Here is a 22,723-nt window from a genome sequence, read left to right as displayed (position 1 = left end):
TCTCTTTGATATCTCAAGCGAGCAAAGTTTTGCTAAAGGTAATACAGAAACGGCTGCAATCATACATTGACAGAGAACTTCCAGAGGTTCAAGCTGGATTTAGAAGAGGCCGTGGAACGAGAGATATCATTGCTGATGATGATGAATAGCATTCGTTAAATTTGATCTTTACATGTGAATTAACAATACGCTTTTTACATTTGCTGTAGCGCTGTGGGCCGATGCTCAGACTGCAAAGCCATTTGAATTGCAAGCTCACCAGCTGCTTCTTGGAAACCGTATACATAGTCACTATGGATCAGAACTGACTTGCTGGCACTTAACAACAACAACAATTTTTACTGAAATGTTTTCATTGTTGCTTTTTCTTAATTTAAATATTTTCCAAATTTTTCAAACATGAAAGAGTGCTTTTATTATTTTTCTCCAGAATTTTCATACTGGAAATATCGGTTCTTGCTAAAGGTTACTTGCCAAAATTTCAATCAATGAAATATGTATGTTGTATTTATTTAAGATATTTAAGAGGGCTCAGCTTTTAACGTAGTGCATCCAAGTATTCTTCTTGTATATTCAGAAGTAATATGTGACTATAAAGTACTCTTGGATCTAGAAGATGTCATAAAAATTTCATGTTCAAATATTAGTTTTACTTCTCACTGTGAAGCAGAAAATGAATATTTCTTGGAACGTGTCTTACAGCTTTACTAGATCCAGTTTGCCTTTTTGTAGTCTATTTTTTACACTCCACATTCAGAATTTGTTTGAACATTTAGAAAGTGCAGTTTCTCCTCCTTCCTTGGTGATTGCAGATGCTATTAGAGCTTGGTATTACAAATGGAAGGACTTTAATGTTTGATTTTGCCTCTTAGAAACCACATGCATAGTCTTTTTTTGAGCAGGTTTCCTACATGAAAAGGAGCAGTAACGACACTTGAGGTAAAGGTCTTAACATGCTCTGTGATTAAGGGATCTCACAACTTGTGTAGTCCACACTATTGCTATTGTTAGGTGCCATCAAGTCAGTTCTGACTCATAAGCACCCTGTGTGCCACAGAAGGAACCCTGCCTGGTCTCTGCAGCACCCTGACAGCCTTTCCTGTGTCCGAGTCAACTGTTGCAGCCACTGTGTCAACTCATCTCAGCGAGGGCCTTCTTCCTTTCCTTTGAGCCCTCTACTTTACCAGGGACTGGTCCCTCCTGATAACATGTCCCAAGTACATGAGACAGTCTTTTCACTCTTGTGTCTGTGGAGATTCTGGCTGCACTTCTTCCAAGACAGTTTGGCTCATGCGTCTGGCAGCCCTTGGAATGTCAAAATTCTTTTCGAACACATAATTTCTTTTCCAGTCTTCCTTATTCATTGTCCAGCTTTTGTATGCATTTGAGGCAGTTGAAAACATCATGACTTGGGTAAGACACACCTTAGTCCTCAGAGTGATTTCTTTGCTCTTTAGTACTACAAAGAGGTATTTTGCAACAAATTTGCCTAGTGACTTGTGCCCTTGATTTCTTGACTGCTGTTTCTTCAGGCATTGACTGTAAATTCAAATAAGATAAAATCTTTGACAACTTTTATCTTTTATGTTGCTTATTGGTCCAATTGTGTGGATTTTTTTTTTGTCTCTTTGTTGAGGTTTCATACATATTGAAGGCTGTAATCTTTGATCTTTATCAGCAGGTACTTCAAGACCTTTACTTTCCAAGCAACATTGTATCATCTGCATATCACAGGTTGTTAATAAATCACTCTCCAGTCATGATACCATGTTGTTACTCATGTAGTCCTTTTTTTTTGATTAGTTGCTCAGTATACAGTCTGAGTAAGTATAGTGAAAGGGTATAAAACCGGACGCACATCTCTCCTGATTTTAAACCAAGTATCCCCTTGTTTTGTTTACACACCTGCCTCTTGTTCTAGATCTGTTGTGCATGCTACCAAGTCTCATCTTAGATGATTTTCTTACTGCTGTGCTGAGTGTTTGTCTTGATATTCTCTTAGGAGGTGGAAACCATCCCTTGTTGGTGCCCTATGATACACTGACAGCCAAAGAAAAAGCCAAGGACAGGGAAAAAGCCCAGGATATTCTCAAGTTCTTACAGATCAATGGATATGCTGTGTCCAGGTAAAAGCACACCTGCTCCACTTACACATTGTTTATTTAAATATTTCCATCAGATTTTCTGCCAAAAGTGAATGCAGTGATTTCTAAGCTAGTTTAAAGCTACTATTTTGTATGATCAAAATACATATCTGACAGAAACTTTAATGCCCTTTGCTGTTAACCACACGAGTGAGTTCTGTTTGTTGCTTGCATTCGTTACCCACCAGTGAAGCAAAATCCCCAGGTGAAAGTGACATGATTTTTCTGAAGGCAAGATTTTGCTGCTTAGTAATTGTGTTATTAATGGCAATTTTAATATCATATGTAAAGTTGTTGTTGTTGTTAAGTGCCATGGAGTCAGTTCCAATCCATAGCAACCCTGTATAGGATTTCCTAGTATTCCTTGTAAATTAAATCTAATTTTGCCTTCTGCTACAAGAATACTAAATACACTTTAGTAAATGAATACTTTTTTCCTTGTATAATGTTTTATCTTCTAATAGACTTTGTAAGGAACCCTGGTGACGCCATAGCTAAGCGCTCATCTGCTAACTGAGAGCTTGGCGATTGAAACACACCAGCTGCTCCTCAGGAGAAAAGACCTGAGGATCTGCTTCCTTAAACGTTATGGCCTGAACATCCTATTGAGCAGTTCTAGACTGTCATAATAGGATTACATGGATCATTGTGCATTGGTATCAACTTAACATCACCCATTAACAATATCAATAGACTGTGTATAAATTGCTCTGAATTTCTCCTTTTTGCTATTCCAGAGGGTTCAAGGATCTGGAACTGGACACGCCTTCTATTGAGAAACGATTTGCCTATAGTTTTCTCCAACAACTCATTCGCTATGTGGATGAAGCCCATCAGTATATCCTGGAGTTTGGTAGGTACCACAATCCTATAATTAGTAGACCAGTATTTGCTATTCTTAATGCTTAAAACATAGGTGTATAGAATAGCACAGTCTTCTCCGGTAAATATTTACAGCTGTGGAAACCCTAAGCAGGGTCGCTGTGTCAGAACTGACTCCACAGCACATAACCACTACTACCACTGCCACCAGGCTGTTTACGTCTTACTCTATGAAGGCATAAGCATACTATATACAGTTTCATGTTTAGTACCCTTCATCATTCTGTAGGTAAGCAAGTTTAGTTCATCTTGTTGTTATGCACAATAGAACAAAACAATGCCCACTCCTGTGCCAACTTCATTCCATCTTGTTGGGGGTCTTCCTCTTTTTTGCTGACTCTCTACTTTAAATCATGATGTCTTTCTATAGGGACTTGTCCCTCCTGATAATATGTCCAAAGTATGAGACATGAAGTCTGCCCATCCTGGCTTCTAAGGAGCATTCTGGCTGTACTTGACTTCTTCCAACATAGATTTGGTTTTGGCAGTTCTTGGTACTTTTAATATTCTCCTCCAATACCATAGCTCAAATGCATCAGTTCTTCTGTAGTCTTCTTTATTCATTGTCCAGCTTTCATATACATATGAGATTGTTAAAAATATCATGACTTAGATCAGGTGCACCTTAGTCCTCAAACTGACATCTGTGCTCTTGAACACTTTAAAGAGTACTTTACATGAACTCTTTAAAGTTTGTTCTTAGTGATGAGAAAATTTTGAACACTTTTTTTTTTCCCCCTTAATTGAGCATAGACTATTTTTCCCTTTATAATACGTATTGGCATGGGTTTTTCATTTTGAAATATAAACTGGAAGAATATAAAAATATTAAGATACAGCTAATAATTTCCCAATGAAATGATTTGCTCTTCTCTTTACAAACAACCCATAAAATCTCAAAAACTCTTATGGATTCCCAAAGTTTGTAGACAGTATAAAAGGCCTTGGGTTTACCTTTGTAAATATCATAGGGATACATTAGTAGTGCATACTACTTTATTATTCATTGAGCATAAAAAGAAATACCTTGTCTTTATCTGACCCTGCCATCTATATAAAGGAAGAACCTGTTATATTTTAGAGTCAGAACAAATAAGCAAGGTAGACTTCCATTATTTCTTTTCTCTCTCATCATTCTCAACTGTTGAATTTAAATTCCAAGTGATTATTAGCCAGGGGTTGGTATTAAAATGAAGGAGTTTCAAAAAATTCAGGGAAAAACTCCATAATCTTTCTACTTCATTTTTCCATGAACTTTTGAAGCTCTTTCCCATATAATAAATTGTAGCTTGGTCTCTAGAAGGAGTGTTCTCGTTTTGTTTTTTTTAATGTTTTATTGTGAATTATGCGATGGTTTACATGGGAGAACATTAGTTTTAAATTAATCCTATCGTATATCGTTTCATTGCTATGGTTACAATCCCCTCCATGCATCATCAGCCAGTCAAAGGGTATACACTACAAGATTGCCCCCCAGTCATCAGCATACTACCCCTCTTCCTCTCTGTGGTTTGTTTTTTTTTATGTTTTTATTGTGAGTTGAGTGAAAGTTTACAGGGCAGATCATCAGTTTTACATTCAACAAATCTTATACCTTATTTCATTACAATGATTATAATCCCCTCCATGTACCATCAGTTAACAGTATTTCTCTCTATTCATTTTAGCTCTTTTTTTAAAAAAAAAAAACACAGAATGAGTGTTCTCTTGTGGTTGTGTATTTTTATGTTCTTTAACACTCTCAATTTTTAAAAAATGTTCATAATTTTTGTAATGAACATTTTCAGTCTCCTGGCTCCTCTCCTCATGGTTCATAATCCCAGATTCCTTAGTAACTGATTTATTAACAGACAACCTCCAAAACCAGGATTCCTGTTGCTGCTCTTTTACTCAGGATTTAACTTAGTTTCTGACACTACATTAGATTAACATTTGTAGAATTTCAAGTTCTGGTAAATTTCTTGTTCTTAGCTGTAGGATTTAAGGGGAGTATGTGATGGCACTTAACAACAACAACAATGTGAAGCCCACCCGGCAGTAGCTCTCTAAACCAAGGAAGACTTTCTGACAAAAAAAAAATTAATGGTAGTTAATGCTATATGCAAGGAGCTCTGGTAGCGTAATGGTTACGAATCGGGCTGCGAGCCGCAAGGTCAGCAGTTCAAAACTACCAGCGGTTCCGTGGAAGAAAGATAAGGCGGTGTGCTCCCGTAAAGATTTATAGCCTCGGAAACCCTGTGTAGGCTCGCTATGAGTTGGAACCGACTCCACGGCACACAACAACAACAACAATGCTATATGCAACTGTTCTCTGGGAGAGGAGTCTAAATTAGTTTCCTAATTGTGATTATAGATTTTCCAGCTGAATATTGTTCCAGACAAACCTGTATCTCTATAACGCCTCATTTTAACTATAGACCAAATGCTGTATTCTTCCTCTCGTCTTAATTGTCCATTTCAGCAAGCAAGTTTGCATCATCTACACATCGCAGGTTGTTAATGAGTCTTCCTCCAGTACTGATGCCACATTGTTCTTCATGTGATCCAGCTTCTCAGGTTATTTGCTCAGCATACAGATTAAATAAGTCTGGTGAAAGAATACAGCCCTGGTGCACATCTTTCCTGATTTTACACCATTCATTGTCCGCATGTTCTTTTCGAACGACTGTCTCTTGGTCTATGCACAGGTTCCTCATGAGCACAATTAAGAGTTCTGGAATGCTCATTCTCTGCAATGCTGTCCATAGCTTGTCATGATTCACATAGTTGAAAGCCTTTGCATAGTCAGTAAAGCACAGATAAGCATCTTTCTGGCATTCTGTGATTTCAAAGATCCACATGATGTCAGCAATGATGTTCCTCATTCCTCATCCTTGTCTGAGTCAGGATTGACACTCTGACAGTTCCCTTTCAGTGTACTCTTGTAAACAGTTTTAAATTATCTTTAGCAACATTTTACTTGAATCTGATGTTGATGGTATTGTGCGATGATTTCTGCACTCCATTGAGTTACCTCTCCTTGGATTCCAGGGCACAAATACAGATCTCTTCCAATCAGTTGGCCCGCTAGCTGTCTTCCAAATTTCTTGGAGTAGATGAGTGAGTGCTTCCAGTGCTGCATCAGTTTTTGAAAGATTTCACTTTGTATTCCATCAATTCCTGGTGCCTTATTCTTTGGCATTGCCTTCAATGTACTTCTACCTTCATTGTCATTGACTCTTGATGATTACTACCTCTTGAAATGGTTGAATATTAACAATTAATCTTTCTCTAATCCTGGTGCTTTTTTCTTCTTAATTTAATCCAATTTCTCTGATTACTTGTTCAACATTCAGTTTTAAAAAGTTTGGTTAAAGGATGGTACAAGCCTGACACACACCTTTTCTAGTTTCAAACCATGCAGCACCCCCTTGTTCTATCGGAACAGCCGTCTCTTGGTCTATGTACAGGTTCCTCACAAGCACAATTACGTGTTCTGGAATTCCCATTTTTGACAATGTTATCCATATTTTTTTATGATCCACATAATCAAATGGATCATTGGTAAACATGTTTCTGATATTCTCTGCTTTCAGCCAAGATCCATCTGATATCACCAGTGATATCCCTCATTCCAAGTCCTTTTCTAAAATCATCTTTTAATTTCTTGCAGCTGTCGCTTGATGTATGACAGCTGCAGCCAGTTTTTAATTATCCTCAGCAAAATATACTTGCATGGGATGTTGTTCAATACTTTCTGCATTCTAGTGGGTCATCTTTGGAGTGGTCACAAATATGGATGTCTTCTAGTAACTTGACTAGGTAACTGTCTTCTAAAGGTCTTGGCATAAATGAGTGGGCTCTTCTAGGATTGCATCCATTTCTTGAGCCATCTCAACTGGCATTCTTTCAGTTGATTGTTGTTAAGTGCCGTCAAGTAAATTGTGACTCATGTCAACCAAGCCTAAGGTTTCTGAGACTGTAAATATTTACAGGATCAGAAAGCTTCATCTTTCTCCTGTGGAGTGGTTGGTGGTTAGCAGTCCAGTGCTTATTCTATAGAGCCATCCATCTCTGTCAATTCCTAGAGTACTGTTTTTATCTAGTGCCATAAGTGCAAATTGGACTTCATCCTTCTTGATCATATTCTACTTCCTGAAATGATGGAATGTTGACGAGTTGTTTTAATACAGTGACTCTGTGTATTCCTTCCATTCATTTTTGATGCCTGTTACATCCTTCAATGTTTTATCCATTGTTGTTGTTGTTAAGTACCATCAAGTCGTTTGCGACCCATAGCAAGGAGCAACCACAAACCTTGAAGTTCAAAGTGACGTTGCAGTCCAGCACATAACCCACAGCACCACATTCCCTTAATATTACAACTCAAGACTTGGATTTTTTCTTTTGGTTCTTTTAGTTTGTGAAATGCTGGGAATGTTCCTTCCTTTTTGTTTTCTAGCGCCAGGTCTTCGTACATTTAATTTCACTACTTTACTTTATCTTCTCTAAGCTGCCCTCTCAAATCTTCTGTTTGGATTTTTTACTTCATCATTTCTTGCCTTTTTTTTTTTTCCTTTTACATCTACTCTACTTTTAAGAGTATATTTCAAGGTGTGTTTATACCTCTTTTTTTTACCCCTGTCTTTACAGCTTTTTAATGATCTTTTTCTTTCTTCAGGTTTGATGTCCATTAATTATATAACCAGTACATCCCACAACTCATCTGCTTTTCATGTACTAGTATTCAGTGCATCAAAGTCTTTACAGCTTTTTAATGATCTTTTTCTTTCTTCAGGTTTGATGTCCATTAATTATATAACCAGTACATCCCACAACTCATCTGCTTTTCATGTACTAGTATTCAGTGCATCAAATCCATTTTGAGATGGTCTGTATATTCAAGTGGAATATACTGAAATTCATATTTTGACCTTGAGGACATGTTTTAATTTTTGTCAGCTTCAACTTGAACATGTAGATGAACAGTTGATGGTTTGATATGAATTTCAACCCTGACCTTGTTCTAACTGATGATATTGAGCTTCTCTTTTCTGTTTCCATGTATGTTGTCAGTTTGTTCCTATGTATTTCATCCAGTGAAATCCACATAATTCCATGACTGACAGCATTGCGCTTTAGGATAGAACTTGACATGTTCTGTTTCGTGATGAATGAGCTACCATTCTATTTCAATGGAGTCATTTCTTGCATAGTAGACCATATAATTGTCCAGTTCAAAATGGGCAATACCACTTCATTCCAGGTCACTAATATCTATTACATCAGTCTTCAAGTGATCTATTTCATTTTTGATAACTTTCAAATTTTTTTGTATTCATTCTTTATGCATTCCATGTTCTGAAATTAACAGCTATTTATTTCTTCTCATTTTGTGTCATGCCATATCAACAAATAAAGATCCTAAAAGCTTTTCTTCCTCTGTATCACTAAAGTTGATTACTCTAGTCTACTCTAGTCATATTTTTATGGCCTTCCAACATAATGGGCTCATTTTATGGCACTTTACCACCAGTGTTCCATTGTTATTGCTAAGGTTTCACAGTCCAATTTTTTAAAAAGTAGATGGCCAAGTCTTTCTTCCCAGTCTGTCTAGATGTTCTGCCGAAATCTGCCCACTGTGTGTGATCCTACTGGTGTTTGAAATACCCATGTCATAGCTTCCAGAGTAACAGCAGCACTCAAGGCAAACTGACAGACAAGGGGTGTAGAATTACCATATGACTCAACAGTCCCACTCCTAGAAATAACCCAAAAAACTTGAGAGCAAGACTCAGTCACATACTTGTACATGCATGTACATTGAAGCACTTTTCACAGCAGCCAAAGGGGAATCATTCCATGTGCCCCTCAACAGGTGAATGGCTCAACAAAATTACAAAAGAATCAAATATTTGGCTTTGTTCGTTTGTGAACTATCAGGTGTAAAAGGAAAGCCACAGGTAGGAAGTAGGACACCTGGTGTTCAGTGAGGGGGTTGTAATCATTGGTATGAAACAGGCATATCATTTGTTTAATGTAAAGTTGATGATCTTGTCTACTGACCTTTACTCAATTCACAATAAAAAGTTAAAAAAAAAAAAAAAAGAAAAGAAAAGTGAATCGTCTTCATCCACAAAGAAAAATGGATTTCTGGAACATGCTCCAGCCTGAATGAGCCTGGAAAACAGCCTGCTGAGTGGCGGGAGTCCATCACAAAAGTATTCCCACTTACATGATGTTTCTAGAATAGGCAAATGTATAGAGCTGAAGCTTATTTATGGTTCTCGGGAGTGTGTGAGTGGGAGGGGTTTAGGGGCACAGGAATTAATTTAGGGGTGATGGGAATATTTGGGAGTAGAGAGTGGCGATGATTGTACCAGATAATGAATGTAATTGATGCCACTGAATTAGACATGTAAAATGGTTCATATGGCACATGTTTTCTCACACATATCATTACCTCAATTGAAAAAAATACCCAGGGAAAGCAAAGCTAATCAGTTATGTGTTCCCACTTGAACCTCAAGTTTTGTACCTTAGGTGAATATAAATGTCTGCTGGCGATGTGGGATTTTTATGGAAACTTAGCCTGACCATTTATGTTTTCTCTCAGTTTTCTTGTTCTGGTGACAGTCACTCACTAAGTCTGCTGAAGATATGTGACTTTTGCTTAATTTTATTTCAGTTTCCCCAGAGTATACAATTATGTCTGTGGCTGTAACCACATGTGTTGGCTGTTCTCAATAGTTTTTTATTTGGGTTTGTGTGTTTTTAAAACTCCTTTTTCTTATCGTTACATTGGCAAAGTTAGCCTTTACATTTTGGTTGTCTTTTTATGTTTGGATTGGTGGATAACGCAGTTCGTAATGTAGTCTATTACTCTGTAGTTCAGATGACTGTCATAATGTTTGATGTAAAACATGAACCTAAAATCTCTTTATATCTGCAGATGGTGGTTGCAGAAGCAAAGGAGAACATTTCCCGTATGAACAAGAAATCAAGTTCTTTGCTAAAGTACAGTATACAGTCCATCTTGTTTTTGTGTCAATATGTTTGCTTCCAAAATTATACTCTTTTGATCTTTGCCTTTTCCACTGATAAGAACTTTACTACAAGTACATTTTCTGTGGCGTGAAAGTATAGCCCACTATTATTCATTCACTTTAGCTATTGATAATTTGCTCGATGCATGGAGCCATTCTTTAGGCAGTAAGGGAAGGAGATGAAGAGCTACAAAGCCTCCAAAGGAAATTTGTCTCCTTTCTCAGAGCGCACAATGTGCCTGGTCATTAGACTGGCGTTGTGCTATTATCTCGGAGCTCCCTGTGGTCCATGACCCATCATGGACACAGTCTTGAGAAGCAAAGGTTTTCTTCTTACAATACCATTTATTTAACCTAGAGACCTATTGCTTGCTGACAATTTCCTTTCTGTGGATTTGCATTTGGTAAGACTGTTTTAGAAAACAATACATTTTTTTTTGGTGGACTTTAAAATAACATCTCATTTTGATCAATTGACATTGGGTGTTTATTATGTTTTCAGTATTGTTTCATTTATGGTAACAATTCATGGTAAGGAACAGAAACAAAGTTTCATTTGTGGCTCTTTCCTGCCACTCAATATAGCATTTGAAGTATGTACCAATCATCTGAAATTTGTTATGTTTTTACATATATATATATCCAGTCCCTAATAATTAGGAGCTCTGGTAGCGTAGTGGTTACGAATCGGGCTGCTAACCTCAGGGTCAGCAGTTCGAAACTACCAGCTGTTCCGCAGGAGAAAGATGAGGCTTTCTGCTCTTGTAAAGATTTGCAGCCTTGGAAACCCTGTGTAGGGTCGCTATGAGTCGGAACCGACTCCACGGTACACAACAACAAATACGTAGGATGTGACCTGACAGCAAGTTATCAACAATTCTGGATTCATGGCCTCTCACTATACTTTTCAAATGAATTTCTCATATTGTGTTTTCCACATACTCAATACCCTTAGGGTTGTTGTTGTGAAGTGCTGTTTAAGTCGGTTTTGACCCGTAGTGACCCTGTCTGTATAGCATTTCCAACCTTTCAGTTCAAATGGCTTTGCAGTCTGGCTTATTAACCCACAGCGCCACATGCCTAATGTGGCTTCATTGATAGTAAGCCTGTGATTCATTCATTCACCAACTTTACTGAGTACATACTATGTGCTATTCACAAGGTGTAAGCAATGTAGCAGTCTCAATGTGTACTCCCAGTATATATATAAATGATAAAGGAGAAAGATGTAATAGACAGACACACGAGTTTGGATACTGGTTATGCCAACCCTTAGTACTCTTTTCATCAGCTTTTCACTTATTCATTCATCAATATTCATCTAGTGCTTTCTATATAGGCCCAGCAGAACCCTAAGCCTTAGGAATTCAGTGGTAAACAAAACAAACTAAAAAGCAGTTAGCTGCAAATGATTCTTACTTTCATAGATCTTTTAAGATTCTTAGGGAGCATATGTCTTTAATACAAAATCTCACATGTAAAGCATTAGATTACAAATGATACTATGAAAACAGGGAATACAAGCATTTTATTTTGTGCTGATGGTGCAGTGATGAAGTCACTTGACTGGTAACTGAAAGGTTGATGTTTTGAACTGACCAGCCACTCCAGAGGATGAAGATGTGGCATCTGCTTCTGTAATGATCACAGCCTTGGAGACCTTCAGGGGCAGTTCTGCTCTATTAAACAGGGTTGCTATGAGTCGGAATTGACTCAATGGCACGCAGAATCACAACTCATTGAAGATATCAGGCTTGTCTGATCTTACGACTGGGTTAAGTCTAAAGGAGGTGGGGTGAGCATTTCAGACAGCCAGAATGGCATGTACAATCCCTGTGGAATGGGTGAACAGAGTGAGGAGAAGAAATGGACCAGTGGCCATCATGGTTAGCCTGCTGACATGGGAGGTGGTATTGAGAGAGGCCAGCTGGTAAGAACATTGTGTAGGTGACTGTGAGTAATTCACTTACTCTCTGTGCCTCATATTCAATACCTGTAAAGCAGGCACAATGGCATCTGCCATTACAGAGTATGTAGGATAAATGAAATGACTTTGACAACAATCCCATTCTCCCAGTTAGAACAGTAATGCATCAATAGTAGAGACTTCATTTGATAATTAATTGGTAGCCATTTAGTATCTTCTAACAAGGAACTCTGGTAGCATATAGCATAGTTGTTACAAGTCAGACTTCCGACCTCAAGGTCAGCAGTTCGACACTACCAGCGGTTTTGCGGGTAAAAGATGAGGCATTCTGCTCCTGTAAAGATTTACAGCCTCGGAAACCCAGTGCAGGGTCACTGTGATTTGGAGCTGACTCCACTGTACTTAACAACAAACCTGGTATGGACTGAACTATGCTATATGAAAATAATTTTCTAAATCATTGAAAAGTTCATTGGTTCCCCATAACTGCACCCCACTTTACCAGGCACACATGTGTGCATACAGACACACACACACACACACACACACACTGGAGATTGCAGAATAAATCTGAAAACAGATCTACTACTCTGGAATGTTCTAGCAGCCTGGCTTTGGGTGCTGAGGGACCTGTTGCATGGCTGTCTGCTTGGAAGCCCTGGCATGCATTCATTCAACCACTTACAGATTCCACGGTACACATCTGTTTCTCTTTGCTTTCTTCCAGGTTGTGCTTCCTTTAATTGATCAGTATTTCAAAAACCATCGCTTGTACTTCTTATCTGCAGCAAGCAGGCCTCTGTGTTCTGGAGGACATGCATCAAACAAAGAGAAAGAAATGGTGACTAGGTAAAAATCTATAAACATAAAAAATATTGTTTGAATGAAGGTGTGCCTGTGGTAAGGAGACTTTGGGGACTTTGAAGTAGTCGGGTAAACAGTGTGCCCATCTGTTTTGGTCCCTGTCCATTTGGAATCAGACATTGTGAGGTGTAGACAGTTTCCACAAGTTAATGTTCATGTTCAGACATTGCTGTTGTTCAATGCAGATGGTATAGAAAATAACCCAGTACAAGTGCAAAATTCACAAGAAGAGGCTACATTCCTCTGTAAGAACTTTTTTACAAATTCCCCTTTTAATATTTTCTGTTGTTTCCTTGTTTTTTAGTTTTTTACAAAGGTATTATTTTTACCAGTTTTTACTTACAATAAGGCAAAATCCCATTTGCACCAATTCTAATTTAATATTTTTGACATTGATAAATCTTGGAAGGAAATGAGGTAAAAATATATACATTCTGAAGATTCTCCTCACACCACTCACACCTCAAACCAGCATCTTCTCATTTTGTTTAAAGTAAAGTATTCTTTGTAGATTTATTCTTGAATTTATTGGAAAATTCGGGTCTGTTTCCTAAAATTCTGCTAACACTTATTACAGAATAATTGATTCCCAAGCTAGTAATTATTTGTATTATCTGTATTATTGCCCTGCTCAGGAGTTAGTGCCAGGTCTTTAGATTGTGTCTGAAGAAAACCTTTGTGGAAGTGAGTAGACTGCATGGAGCACAACACTGGGGAAAATACCAGCTTTCTTTGAACTTGACTTTCATGGTGTGCTGCTAACCAAGGAACAACCATGCAGTATCAACCATTAGTGCTGATTAACGGGGATGGAGTACAGAAGATCCTTAAGTAACAGCAAGAAGTAGCGTTTCTGGATTTGTAACACTGCAGTGAGAACTGGAAGGGAATCCAAGATCTGATTTCCCCCCTAATTTAGAATATATTTTACTACTACCAACTGGTAGGCAGCCAGTCATGGGACACAGGATTGCAACAATATTTAAAATGTCCCCAAACGTCTTCAAATGATAATTTTCCTATGAAGTTGAGAAAACTGATGATAGTGAAAGTATCAGAGAGAACCCATGCCAGGGAGATGCTTTGTGTCCACAAATTCAGTTATCAGAAGGAGAGGCAAGAGTGTGTTCCTTTCCCATTGTGCCCCTCTGGAGGGCCTTCCTTCCTGCCCCCAGCTCCCTCACTGCTCCACACAGGGTCCAGACAGCACCTGACGCCAGTACCCATCTCACCTCCCACAACTGACGACCCTGGAAAGGCTTCTCATGAGCCCTGTGGCCAGTCACCTTGTGAGATACACGCTTTGGTCCCAGGAGGCTTCTCTTTGTTACAAAAACAAAGAGAAAATGGGAGAAGAGCAAATAGAGTGATAAATAAAAATCTCCTCCCATCTCTGAACTGCGTTTTATTACTTCTATTCAGGTTTCAGCCTTACCCCCCAAAATACTCACTGATCCTGGAATTAATTTGTTTTCCTTGACTGACTCAGTGTCCCTCGTAGACTAAACCAGACGAGCATTGTTACTTTGAGCTAGCTCCCCCTGACATGGGTGTTTAGACTACCCCTTGAGCAGAACTGCACTAGACTTTTGAATTTTTTTTTTATAATCTCATCTTTCATTTTTCTTCACATCATGAAAAGGAAGTTGGTAAATTTTATTTCTTCCACAGTACCGCATATGCCACGCAAAATTCCAGCATATAGGAATGAGATGGAGAAGGAAAGAAATAACTTATTTCACCACTTATTTTAGTGCCTAAAACATCAGTAGACTTTAACCTCAGAGAGAAAAAATCATGGGTGGAAAAAACCATTAAGGTAATGGATTAAAAAATGATAGCACATGCATATGTTTTATTTTTCCATGTTTTTCACAGGGTTTGAAATGAAAAATCATATAGTCATAAAAACTATGTTTAAAAATAACCACCACACACATATAAAGACCCAAATAGTTTTCTTTGACACGCTACAATAAAATCACGGAAGCACATGTATGCCTGAGTGTGTGTTGTATTTATGTGTGAAACATATATACATATTATGTTTATGTAAAAAATAAGTACTTAAAATGTTGATTCCTTACCATTTCAGTTAAATATTACAATTTCTGAGGTCGTGTATTTTTGTGTGTGTGAAAAATTAGGTAAAACTACATGAACTGTAATGATAAGAGATAGTTTTAATTTACATTAAACCATTTTTAACTATTTTAAAAAGTTATGAATACCAGTAGTTGAATGGGTCTGAGTTCATTTCTCTACACCTAAAAAGTGGCTGCTTCCATTAGGTGTTTAGATACTTTCTGGAACTAGGAATGATGTATTATCCATTGCATGTAAAGTCTTATCCTGTCTGCAATGAAGAGGAAGATTTGGTCTCTGTACTCCAGGAGCGTGCATGACAGTAGTTAGGTATATGAGTGTGAATGTAGCTTCATCAGGAGGAGAGAGCTTAGAGGAGCTATGGGGTTCAGAGACAAGCAAGACAACTTGGGTGGTGGTGGTTTGGAGGATCTCAAGACTTGTGAGATGAAACGTGGCTTTCAGAATGTATGTGGAGATCAGAGACTGAAAGGGAGTACTCTTCTCATTGTAGATAACAACATGTAGAAGCTGGCAATTTAGCAGAATGTTATTTTTTTCTTAATTTTTGCCTCCTCCCTCCCTCCTTCACTCCATCTCTCCTTCTTTCCCTTCCTTTCTTCTCTAAAATCACTGAAGCATGGTAAGAGGATGAAGCATAGTGAGACAGCACAATAGATGTGGTCAGAGTGGGAGAGCTGGGGATCTAGGCCAGGAGAAGAGGAGGTTATTGCTGGCATCCAGGTGATTGCCACACCATTATGCTACCTCAAAGAGGCGCCACTCACTGGTGTGTCCAGCTGGTATTTTTGAGCCCCTGCCTCGTGCAAGATGCTGTACTATTTTCTGAGGATAAACATACAGGCACACACACAACTCATTTCTGAATTTTAATGAACTTACAAGTACAGCAGAGTAAAGTGATTCTTACAGAGCTAAGCCAACAATAAACTGTGATAACTGTAAACTGGAGACACATATGAAGTTTGGGGACTATGTTGTTGCTGTTGTTAAGTGTCATGGATTCAGTTCAATAGAGACCCTGTATAGAGTTTCCGAGTAGCAGCTGTTGGGTTTGAACCCCAGACCTTGAGGTTAGCAGTCTCATGCTTAGAGGAGATGTAAATGTAGCTAGGGGCTGGATGTGGGAATACTGAGGTGAGAAAATGTTCATGGCTTAGCAATGAGCAAGTATGGCTAGTAGGAGCCCTGTGTGCCGTTGAAGTGAACAATGTTGGTGCCACTAAGGAAAATCAGATTTCTCAGAGCTCATTTTGAAAATAACAGGTAAACTTGTTTTGCTGCTCATTGAAATAGAGATGCAAGTACTGGCAGGTGTTCAGCGGGAGCTATCTAGCCGAGATTTGGAAATGTGGGTTTGTCATCAGTGGAGAGAGCAGAGCAAGAAAAGACATATTTGGGGATTTTCTATGCACACATAAAACTCAAAGATCTGAAGGTCAGTGTGCTAAAGGAGAGTTCAGACAGAAGCAGAAAGGTCTGAATACTGGAAATTGGAATATTGCTACATTTGGAGGATTTTCAGAAGCAGGTCTTTGAAGAACATGGAGAACAACGGTTAACTAGAGAGCACAGGGAAGATCACTATAAAGCAGAAACCACGGGTGGTGCAGAGTTTCAGAGATTGAAGTCATCATTGAAGCCAAGTACTAGGCTGAAAAAGATGGTTTCAAAGATTTAAGTCATTGGTGATGCAGAGAAGTGGACTGAAAACGTGGTTCTTAAAGTGACTGACTAGGGGTCATTGGTGAATGTCCAGGGAGTGTTTGAATAGAGCAGTAAGTGCTGAGGACAATGTTGTTAGTGAAGGAAAGGGAAAGAAAACAGTATGATTAAGTTTGTTAAGACAGTACTAAGAAAAATATTTTTAGAGAAATTAGAGACCCGTTATTCATATCAAAACATAGTGTCCTTACAGAAACTGCCCAGAAAGCAGATGACACAGGAGGAGAAAGAAATATATTTGTCTTTTTGGCAAGCCTTTCTGGTAGCACTTTTACCAAGAGGAGGTTAGGAAGCAGCTGAGGTTGTAAAGTCATTTCCCCTGCAATCTGATGGAATAGGATCCAGGGTGATTCTCTTCTCCATTACAGCAGAGCATCGTAGGACCTGGAGTCCTTGAATTATGTTGTAGCCGTAGCATTATGAAACCATCATCATCCTGAAAACCTCAGGATCTTCCCTCTAGGTGCTTGAGAGTATCAATAACAAATAAGAGATATGACTTCAAGTAGCTTAGGGGACAGGGATCTCAGGGTGTGACAGTTCTAAAATATAATCCCTCAGTTCAGGAGACAGCCATTTAAAAAGTAAAACCGTTTTTAAGTAATTGTTAATTGTTGAAATGATCTTAATTTTTCATTGTTTTCACTTGAAACAATTCAGGGGTCTGTTGTCTAATTTTATGTCCAATAGTTACTTGGATAAATCTTTGTTTTAAGAAGACGTTGGCTCGAGAAATTTGGTCATTGGTGGGAAAACTTTAGTTTTTATTTGAAAAGCTACAAAAGGCCCTGACATGAATTTTCAGTGACAGATTATTTCAAATTATTACTGATGTGGGGAACGATGGCTAAATATCACAAAATGTGACCTCTGTCTCCTTTTTCTCTCACCCTGCCATGGGCTGCTTGTGTTCACATGGTGTTTGTTCCTAGCCCCAGTGAGCTGTGTATTTCAGCACTTTTGGTCTTGGGCAAGCTTAGTCAGTGCAGGTCTATGGGAACACAGCTTTTCATCATTAGTGGTAGGCTTTGGTAGGTGCTGTGGATGCAGAGCCTGTGCCTTCTGTCAGCCCTGGGAGGTATGCGTAGAGCGAAGGTAACATGGGGTTTAAGTGCCATACCATGGCAGAGCTATGCCGTGGCACCTGGGGGCAGCTAGGAGGAACTCCCTTTCAGTTTCTAACACTGCTCATCTCAGAGTCAGTTTTTGTTCTGACAAATTACGCAGCCAAAGTGGTGAAGGGGTACTGAGTTTAGGTGAGAGTTCTTAAAACAAACACCTTCTGAGCAGAGTCCAGAGATGGGTAGGAGGCAGTGTAGAATGGGAACGAGTAAAAGGTAGTTCTGAAAGGAGACTAGCAAGGAACACCTGGGACTAAGGTTTGTCGTCTCGAGTGTGAGCTGAGGGTCATTGGGAGTCAAAAAACCACCATGCCTGAAGGTGGGATGAAAGCAGCCGTCTTCAGTATCATCCGTTGCTAGATGCCATCAATGGCACAGACATAGATGCAGGCATTTGCTCTAGAGATCAGAAATGTGTTCCACTCATTCATTACCATTAAGATTCCTTTACATTAGCACATCTGTAATGTTTTCCTGTGAGTGATTATCAGTGTACATTCTGTTTCTGTTTCACTGCTTTCAAATTCGATGGGTCAGTAGGGGATTTTGGATGTGTGTAAGGGATCTGAAAGCAAATTTCAAATATTTCATTTTACTAAAACTTTGTTATACTTAATGACAAAAGCATCATGTTTCTGTTGTTAAATAATGTCCATAATAAAGAAATAAGCAATTCTAGCAGTTCACTAGTATATCTGGGCAGATAAAATTAATTTTTTCCAGCAATTTTTCAGTAGTTGTATTTTTGTGGGTTTTATATAGATTGCTTTTATATTAATTAGCTTTGCTTTCAACTTTTTTTTTTTTTTTGGTTTCTTATAATATGTGCTTTTTTAACCATGTTTGTTAAAGATATGCACTCAAAGACTCTTTCTTTAATATGTTTACTCCACATTCTGCTCAGAGAATTGATTCTTTCTGCGTGACATCATGTTGCTTTCTTCCGGCTCATTTATCAGCTGTTTATTTTTTCTGTTTTCTTCTTCTTCTTCTTCTTTTTAAAAAAATTTCTCCCTGTCTTTTCTACCTTCCCTTCCCCCCTTCCCTTTTCTCTTTTGTTTTTCTTTTGTCTTCAGCCTATTCTGCAAACTTGGAGTTCTTGTCAGGCATAGGATTTCACTATTTGGTAAGGAGACCCTTGGAAAAATACTAGCATGGCCATCACCTGGTTTGCTTTGCCATTTTTGCACTGTGTTGTGTGTGTGTGTGTCCATGTTGCATGAACGCATGGCTGCATGTATGATCTGCATAGGGTTCTCTGGGCTGTTTGTAAGTAGCATTATCTTTGGCACAATTGAGGACTGCTACCGTTTTTAAATTAGTCTAAAGCACAAGTGAAAATTAAAAGGTTGTGTTTTTAAACAGCAAATGAATAACAATAATAGTCTTATTTATTTCTGAGGGGTAAAGTAACACTGGGCCCTTGAGTTTGTGTTGGTTTAGTGCTGATAGATGAAATGATGAACTGTTGTAAATCAAAATTGTTAAACTGCCATTATGTTTTTGATGCCCCTAACTTCAGATGTGGATCTCAGAATAGACAGATGTGCTAGAGTGACTTTGTCAGAGTCAGTTTTGGTTCCTGACAAGTTACACAGCCAAAGCCCATGTTCCTGAGCACCCAAAGAACAGTCACTCCTTTCCACACACTTTTCCCTGCTGTGGCATTTCAGTTGTTAATAGCACCTGCCAGAATTTGTGTTGTACACTTTCTTGCATGGGCTTCTATAAAGCACCAATGCAAAACTTTAGCCCTTTATTATGTGGGTTTTGAGATGATGTTGGGATAATTTCAGTTACAGGGTCCTTAGAGTGTTGATAAAGATGGTATAAAGTCAGTTTCATTCACAGAACAAACTAAGGATTGAAAAAAATGAAGCCATTTCTACAAAAGCACAGTGAATGAATTAAGGAATAGGCCTATATGCAAATAACTGTTACGCTCTTATAATATTGAATTTATTGAGAAATGATAGTTTCTGGATATAGTTAGTAAATGCTGTATTTGGTTTCTAGTGTTATTATTGCATCCAGCAACTGATATACTGAAATTTATTAATTAAAATTTATAATTTATATGTTTCCTAAATGGCACTGAAGTTTCAGTTATTTAAAAATGATTGGGTCAGGTGTCTGCAGTCATTTCTACGTGACTGGTTTTTGTTAAACTTCTCTTCAACACACATACATTTCTATGAAAATCGTTCATACAGGGTTTTCATGTCCTCACCGTCTTCTTGTGGATGTTGAGTGCTGTCCGGTCGGTTCTGATGCATAGCGATCTGGTAGAGGGTGATGAGAAGCGGGTGGTGAGTTTAAACTATTGACCTCGCAGTTAGCCGTCCAATGCGTATCCTCCAGCACCAGCCCAGGACTCCAGTGAACTCATATAGTCTCCATTTGTCTACAGAGAAGCCCATTTCTCAGCTGCAATATATGCATTCTTTTTCATGAGAATAATGATAGTTGCTATTCTGATATTTCCATTTACTTATTGTAGATTCTTGAATTCCTGTGTTCTATTTTTAACTATCATGAAAACCCTATGGATCGAGTGAAGTTGCTATGAGTCAGAATTGACTCAAAGGCAACTGATAACAATTTAGGAATAAAATAAGACAGAATTAAAAGTTAAGAATAAGAGAAAAGACTTGGGTTTTGTGAATATGAGCAGAGGTAAAGAATGTAAAAGGATACGTTATTAATTTTGGACGTTGCAATTGGAAACAAGAGGGAAACTTTAAAATAAGGAAGAAAACAACAGTTGGCCCCTGTATTGGTAATTGTGGTGGTCAGAGTTTGATACGTGATGGAAGATGTATTTCAAGTTAAGTGACTCACTGGACTTCACTGTGTCTCAAACCTTGTTTGTGGTTGAAACATATTTCTCATGTATGAAGTGAGGAGTCCCAAAACTTGGACTTCTATGTTTGTGCATATCTTTCTTCTACTTTAAGATTGAAGCACAGCACACAATTTAAGAATCATACACTCACATAAATAAATAGTTCTTATATGCTTATATGCCCCATATTAGGAGATCTAGTAGCATAGAGGTTACAAGTTGGGCTGCTAACCTCAAGGTCAGCAGGCCAAAACTACCAGCTGTTCCCCAGGAGAAAGATGAGACTTTATGCTCCCATAAAGATTTACAGGGTTGCTATGAGTCAGAACTAACTCCACGGCACATAACCACCACCACCACCATATGCCTCATGTGGGGAGCACCATGGCTTTCTAGGATAAGCACTGGATTGCTAGACATAGAGTCAATGCTTTGAGCCCACCAGCTATTCTGTGGGAGAAAGATGAGGCTTTCTGTTCCCGTAAAGATTTTTAGCTCCCAAAGCCCGAAACAGCATCGCTATGAGTGAGAATCAAATCTACAGCAGTTAACAACAACATGCCTCGTATTTTTTTCCCCTTAGGCATTTAAATAATTTTATTTCATATGAGAAAAGGATATAAGATTTTTGGTTTTAGAGGAATGAGCTGGATTCCTCATCAAATAGGAATTAAAATATTCCATGTAAACATAAAAAAAATGAATTCTGAATGTTTGCTTTTTGTTGTATGTTGGTTCACTGTATATTTCTGGAAATTCAGTTGGGAGTGAATAACACCTAAGTAGACTGACAAGTAATAAAGGTCCCATTTGCAATTTTCAAAGATCCCTTATTGACTAAAGAAATAATGTTTTTAATCTCATAATCACACCCCACCCATTGGGCTTTTGCAACTGGAATTCCTTCTAATTTCAAGGCAGTTAAAGGATACTTAAAGCTCTCTTCTTACATCCTGTTTAAACCTTGCGGCCATTCTTAGAGGAAGGGGATCTCTTAGAGTCTGATAGACCATTGAAGGGACCCAGACGATGGTGGCGTGAGTGTGTGCATAACAGGCTTTTTCAAGGCTTTATTTTTGACATTTGGAAATAAATCGTATGCCTTCATGGCATTCGTCCTGATGCCTTTATTCAATAAATGTTTATTATGTGTCTGCTATGTGGGAGGCATCCTGTCAGGGTATGGAAGTGGAAAATGACTTTTCTACCTCTCCACTACTCCCACCGGAGGTCAGTGACATGCCTTTCTCACCTGCACTCTTCCAGCTGACTGCCACTTCTCTTGTGTCTCTAATCTCTGCTCTACAACAATCCTATCTCCCAAAACACCAGTCTCTTATATCACACAGTGCAGATTCGGGGCTTTCCATTTCTTTTCGAATAAAGGTCAGAATTCTTAACATGGTGGCATACTGTTTTGCAGTCTGTCCTCATTTCCATCATGTTCTCACTTGCTTACTGTGCTTCAGTTTAACTGGCCTCTCAGCCTCTTTAATGTGTTAGATCCCATCTCAGTCCCAGAATGTTTGTGAGTGAGTCTCCTCCCAAGCCCTCACAACTATTATGGTCTAAGTCTGTCTTTCAAGCTGCAACCCAAATGTTAATTTTCAGGCAAGCTTTCCTGACCTCCTCCTACTATTGCAATATTCTCATACTCCCTTTGATCTTTTCTTTAAGTCACTGATGGTGTGATTACTTGATTAAAACTCTCAGCTCTTGGAGGCAAGAACCCTGTTTGGTTTTGCTTACAGCTCTATCCCCACCCAGTGCCTAGCTTAGAGTCTGGCACCAAGTAGGTACTTTACAAACACTTGATGGATGAATGAATCAAACAAGCCCTGTATGGTCCTAATAGAGAAGACTAATGAGTAAGCAGAGAATTACAGCAATGTGATAAGTACTTGACATTTATTTGCAAGTTTTCTTATATCAATGAATAATCCAAGCTTATTATTATTATTATTATTTTGCATTAAGAAAAATATAGCCGTAGTCAGTTATTCAGCAATTTATAAGAATTACTGTTTCTTAATAATTACTTAAGAGGTCCACGAAAACCCTTTGGGCACTTATATTGAAGAGGC

The 22,723-nt window shown here is 38.4% G+C and overlaps 1 protein-coding gene across 1 annotated transcript in view; it reads left to right on the top strand.

Moving 5' to 3' along the window:
* RYR2 (ryanodine receptor 2 (cardiac)) overlaps positions 1–22,723 on the top strand; it is a 786,033-nt gene that overhangs the window by 527,970 nt on the left and 235,340 nt on the right. The window contains exons 59-63 of the mRNA XM_006872010.1: positions 2,003–2,126; positions 2,882–2,997; positions 9,958–10,022; positions 12,706–12,827; positions 18,871–18,920. Of these exons, the coding sequence (XP_006872072.1) occupies positions 2,003–2,126; positions 2,882–2,997; positions 9,958–10,022; positions 12,706–12,827; positions 18,871–18,920 (477 nt within the window). The remainder of the gene's footprint in view (positions 1–2,002; positions 2,127–2,881; positions 2,998–9,957; positions 10,023–12,705; positions 12,828–18,870; positions 18,921–22,723) is intronic.

The sequence above is a fragment of the Chrysochloris asiatica genome, unplaced genomic scaffold, assembly GCF_000296735.1.
Source record: "Chrysochloris asiatica unplaced genomic scaffold, ChrAsi1.0 scaffold00179, whole genome shotgun sequence".
NCBI classification, from domain to species: Eukaryota; Metazoa; Chordata; class Mammalia; order Afrosoricida; family Chrysochloridae; genus Chrysochloris; species Chrysochloris asiatica.
This window is presented reverse-complemented; position numbering and strand designations above follow the sequence as displayed.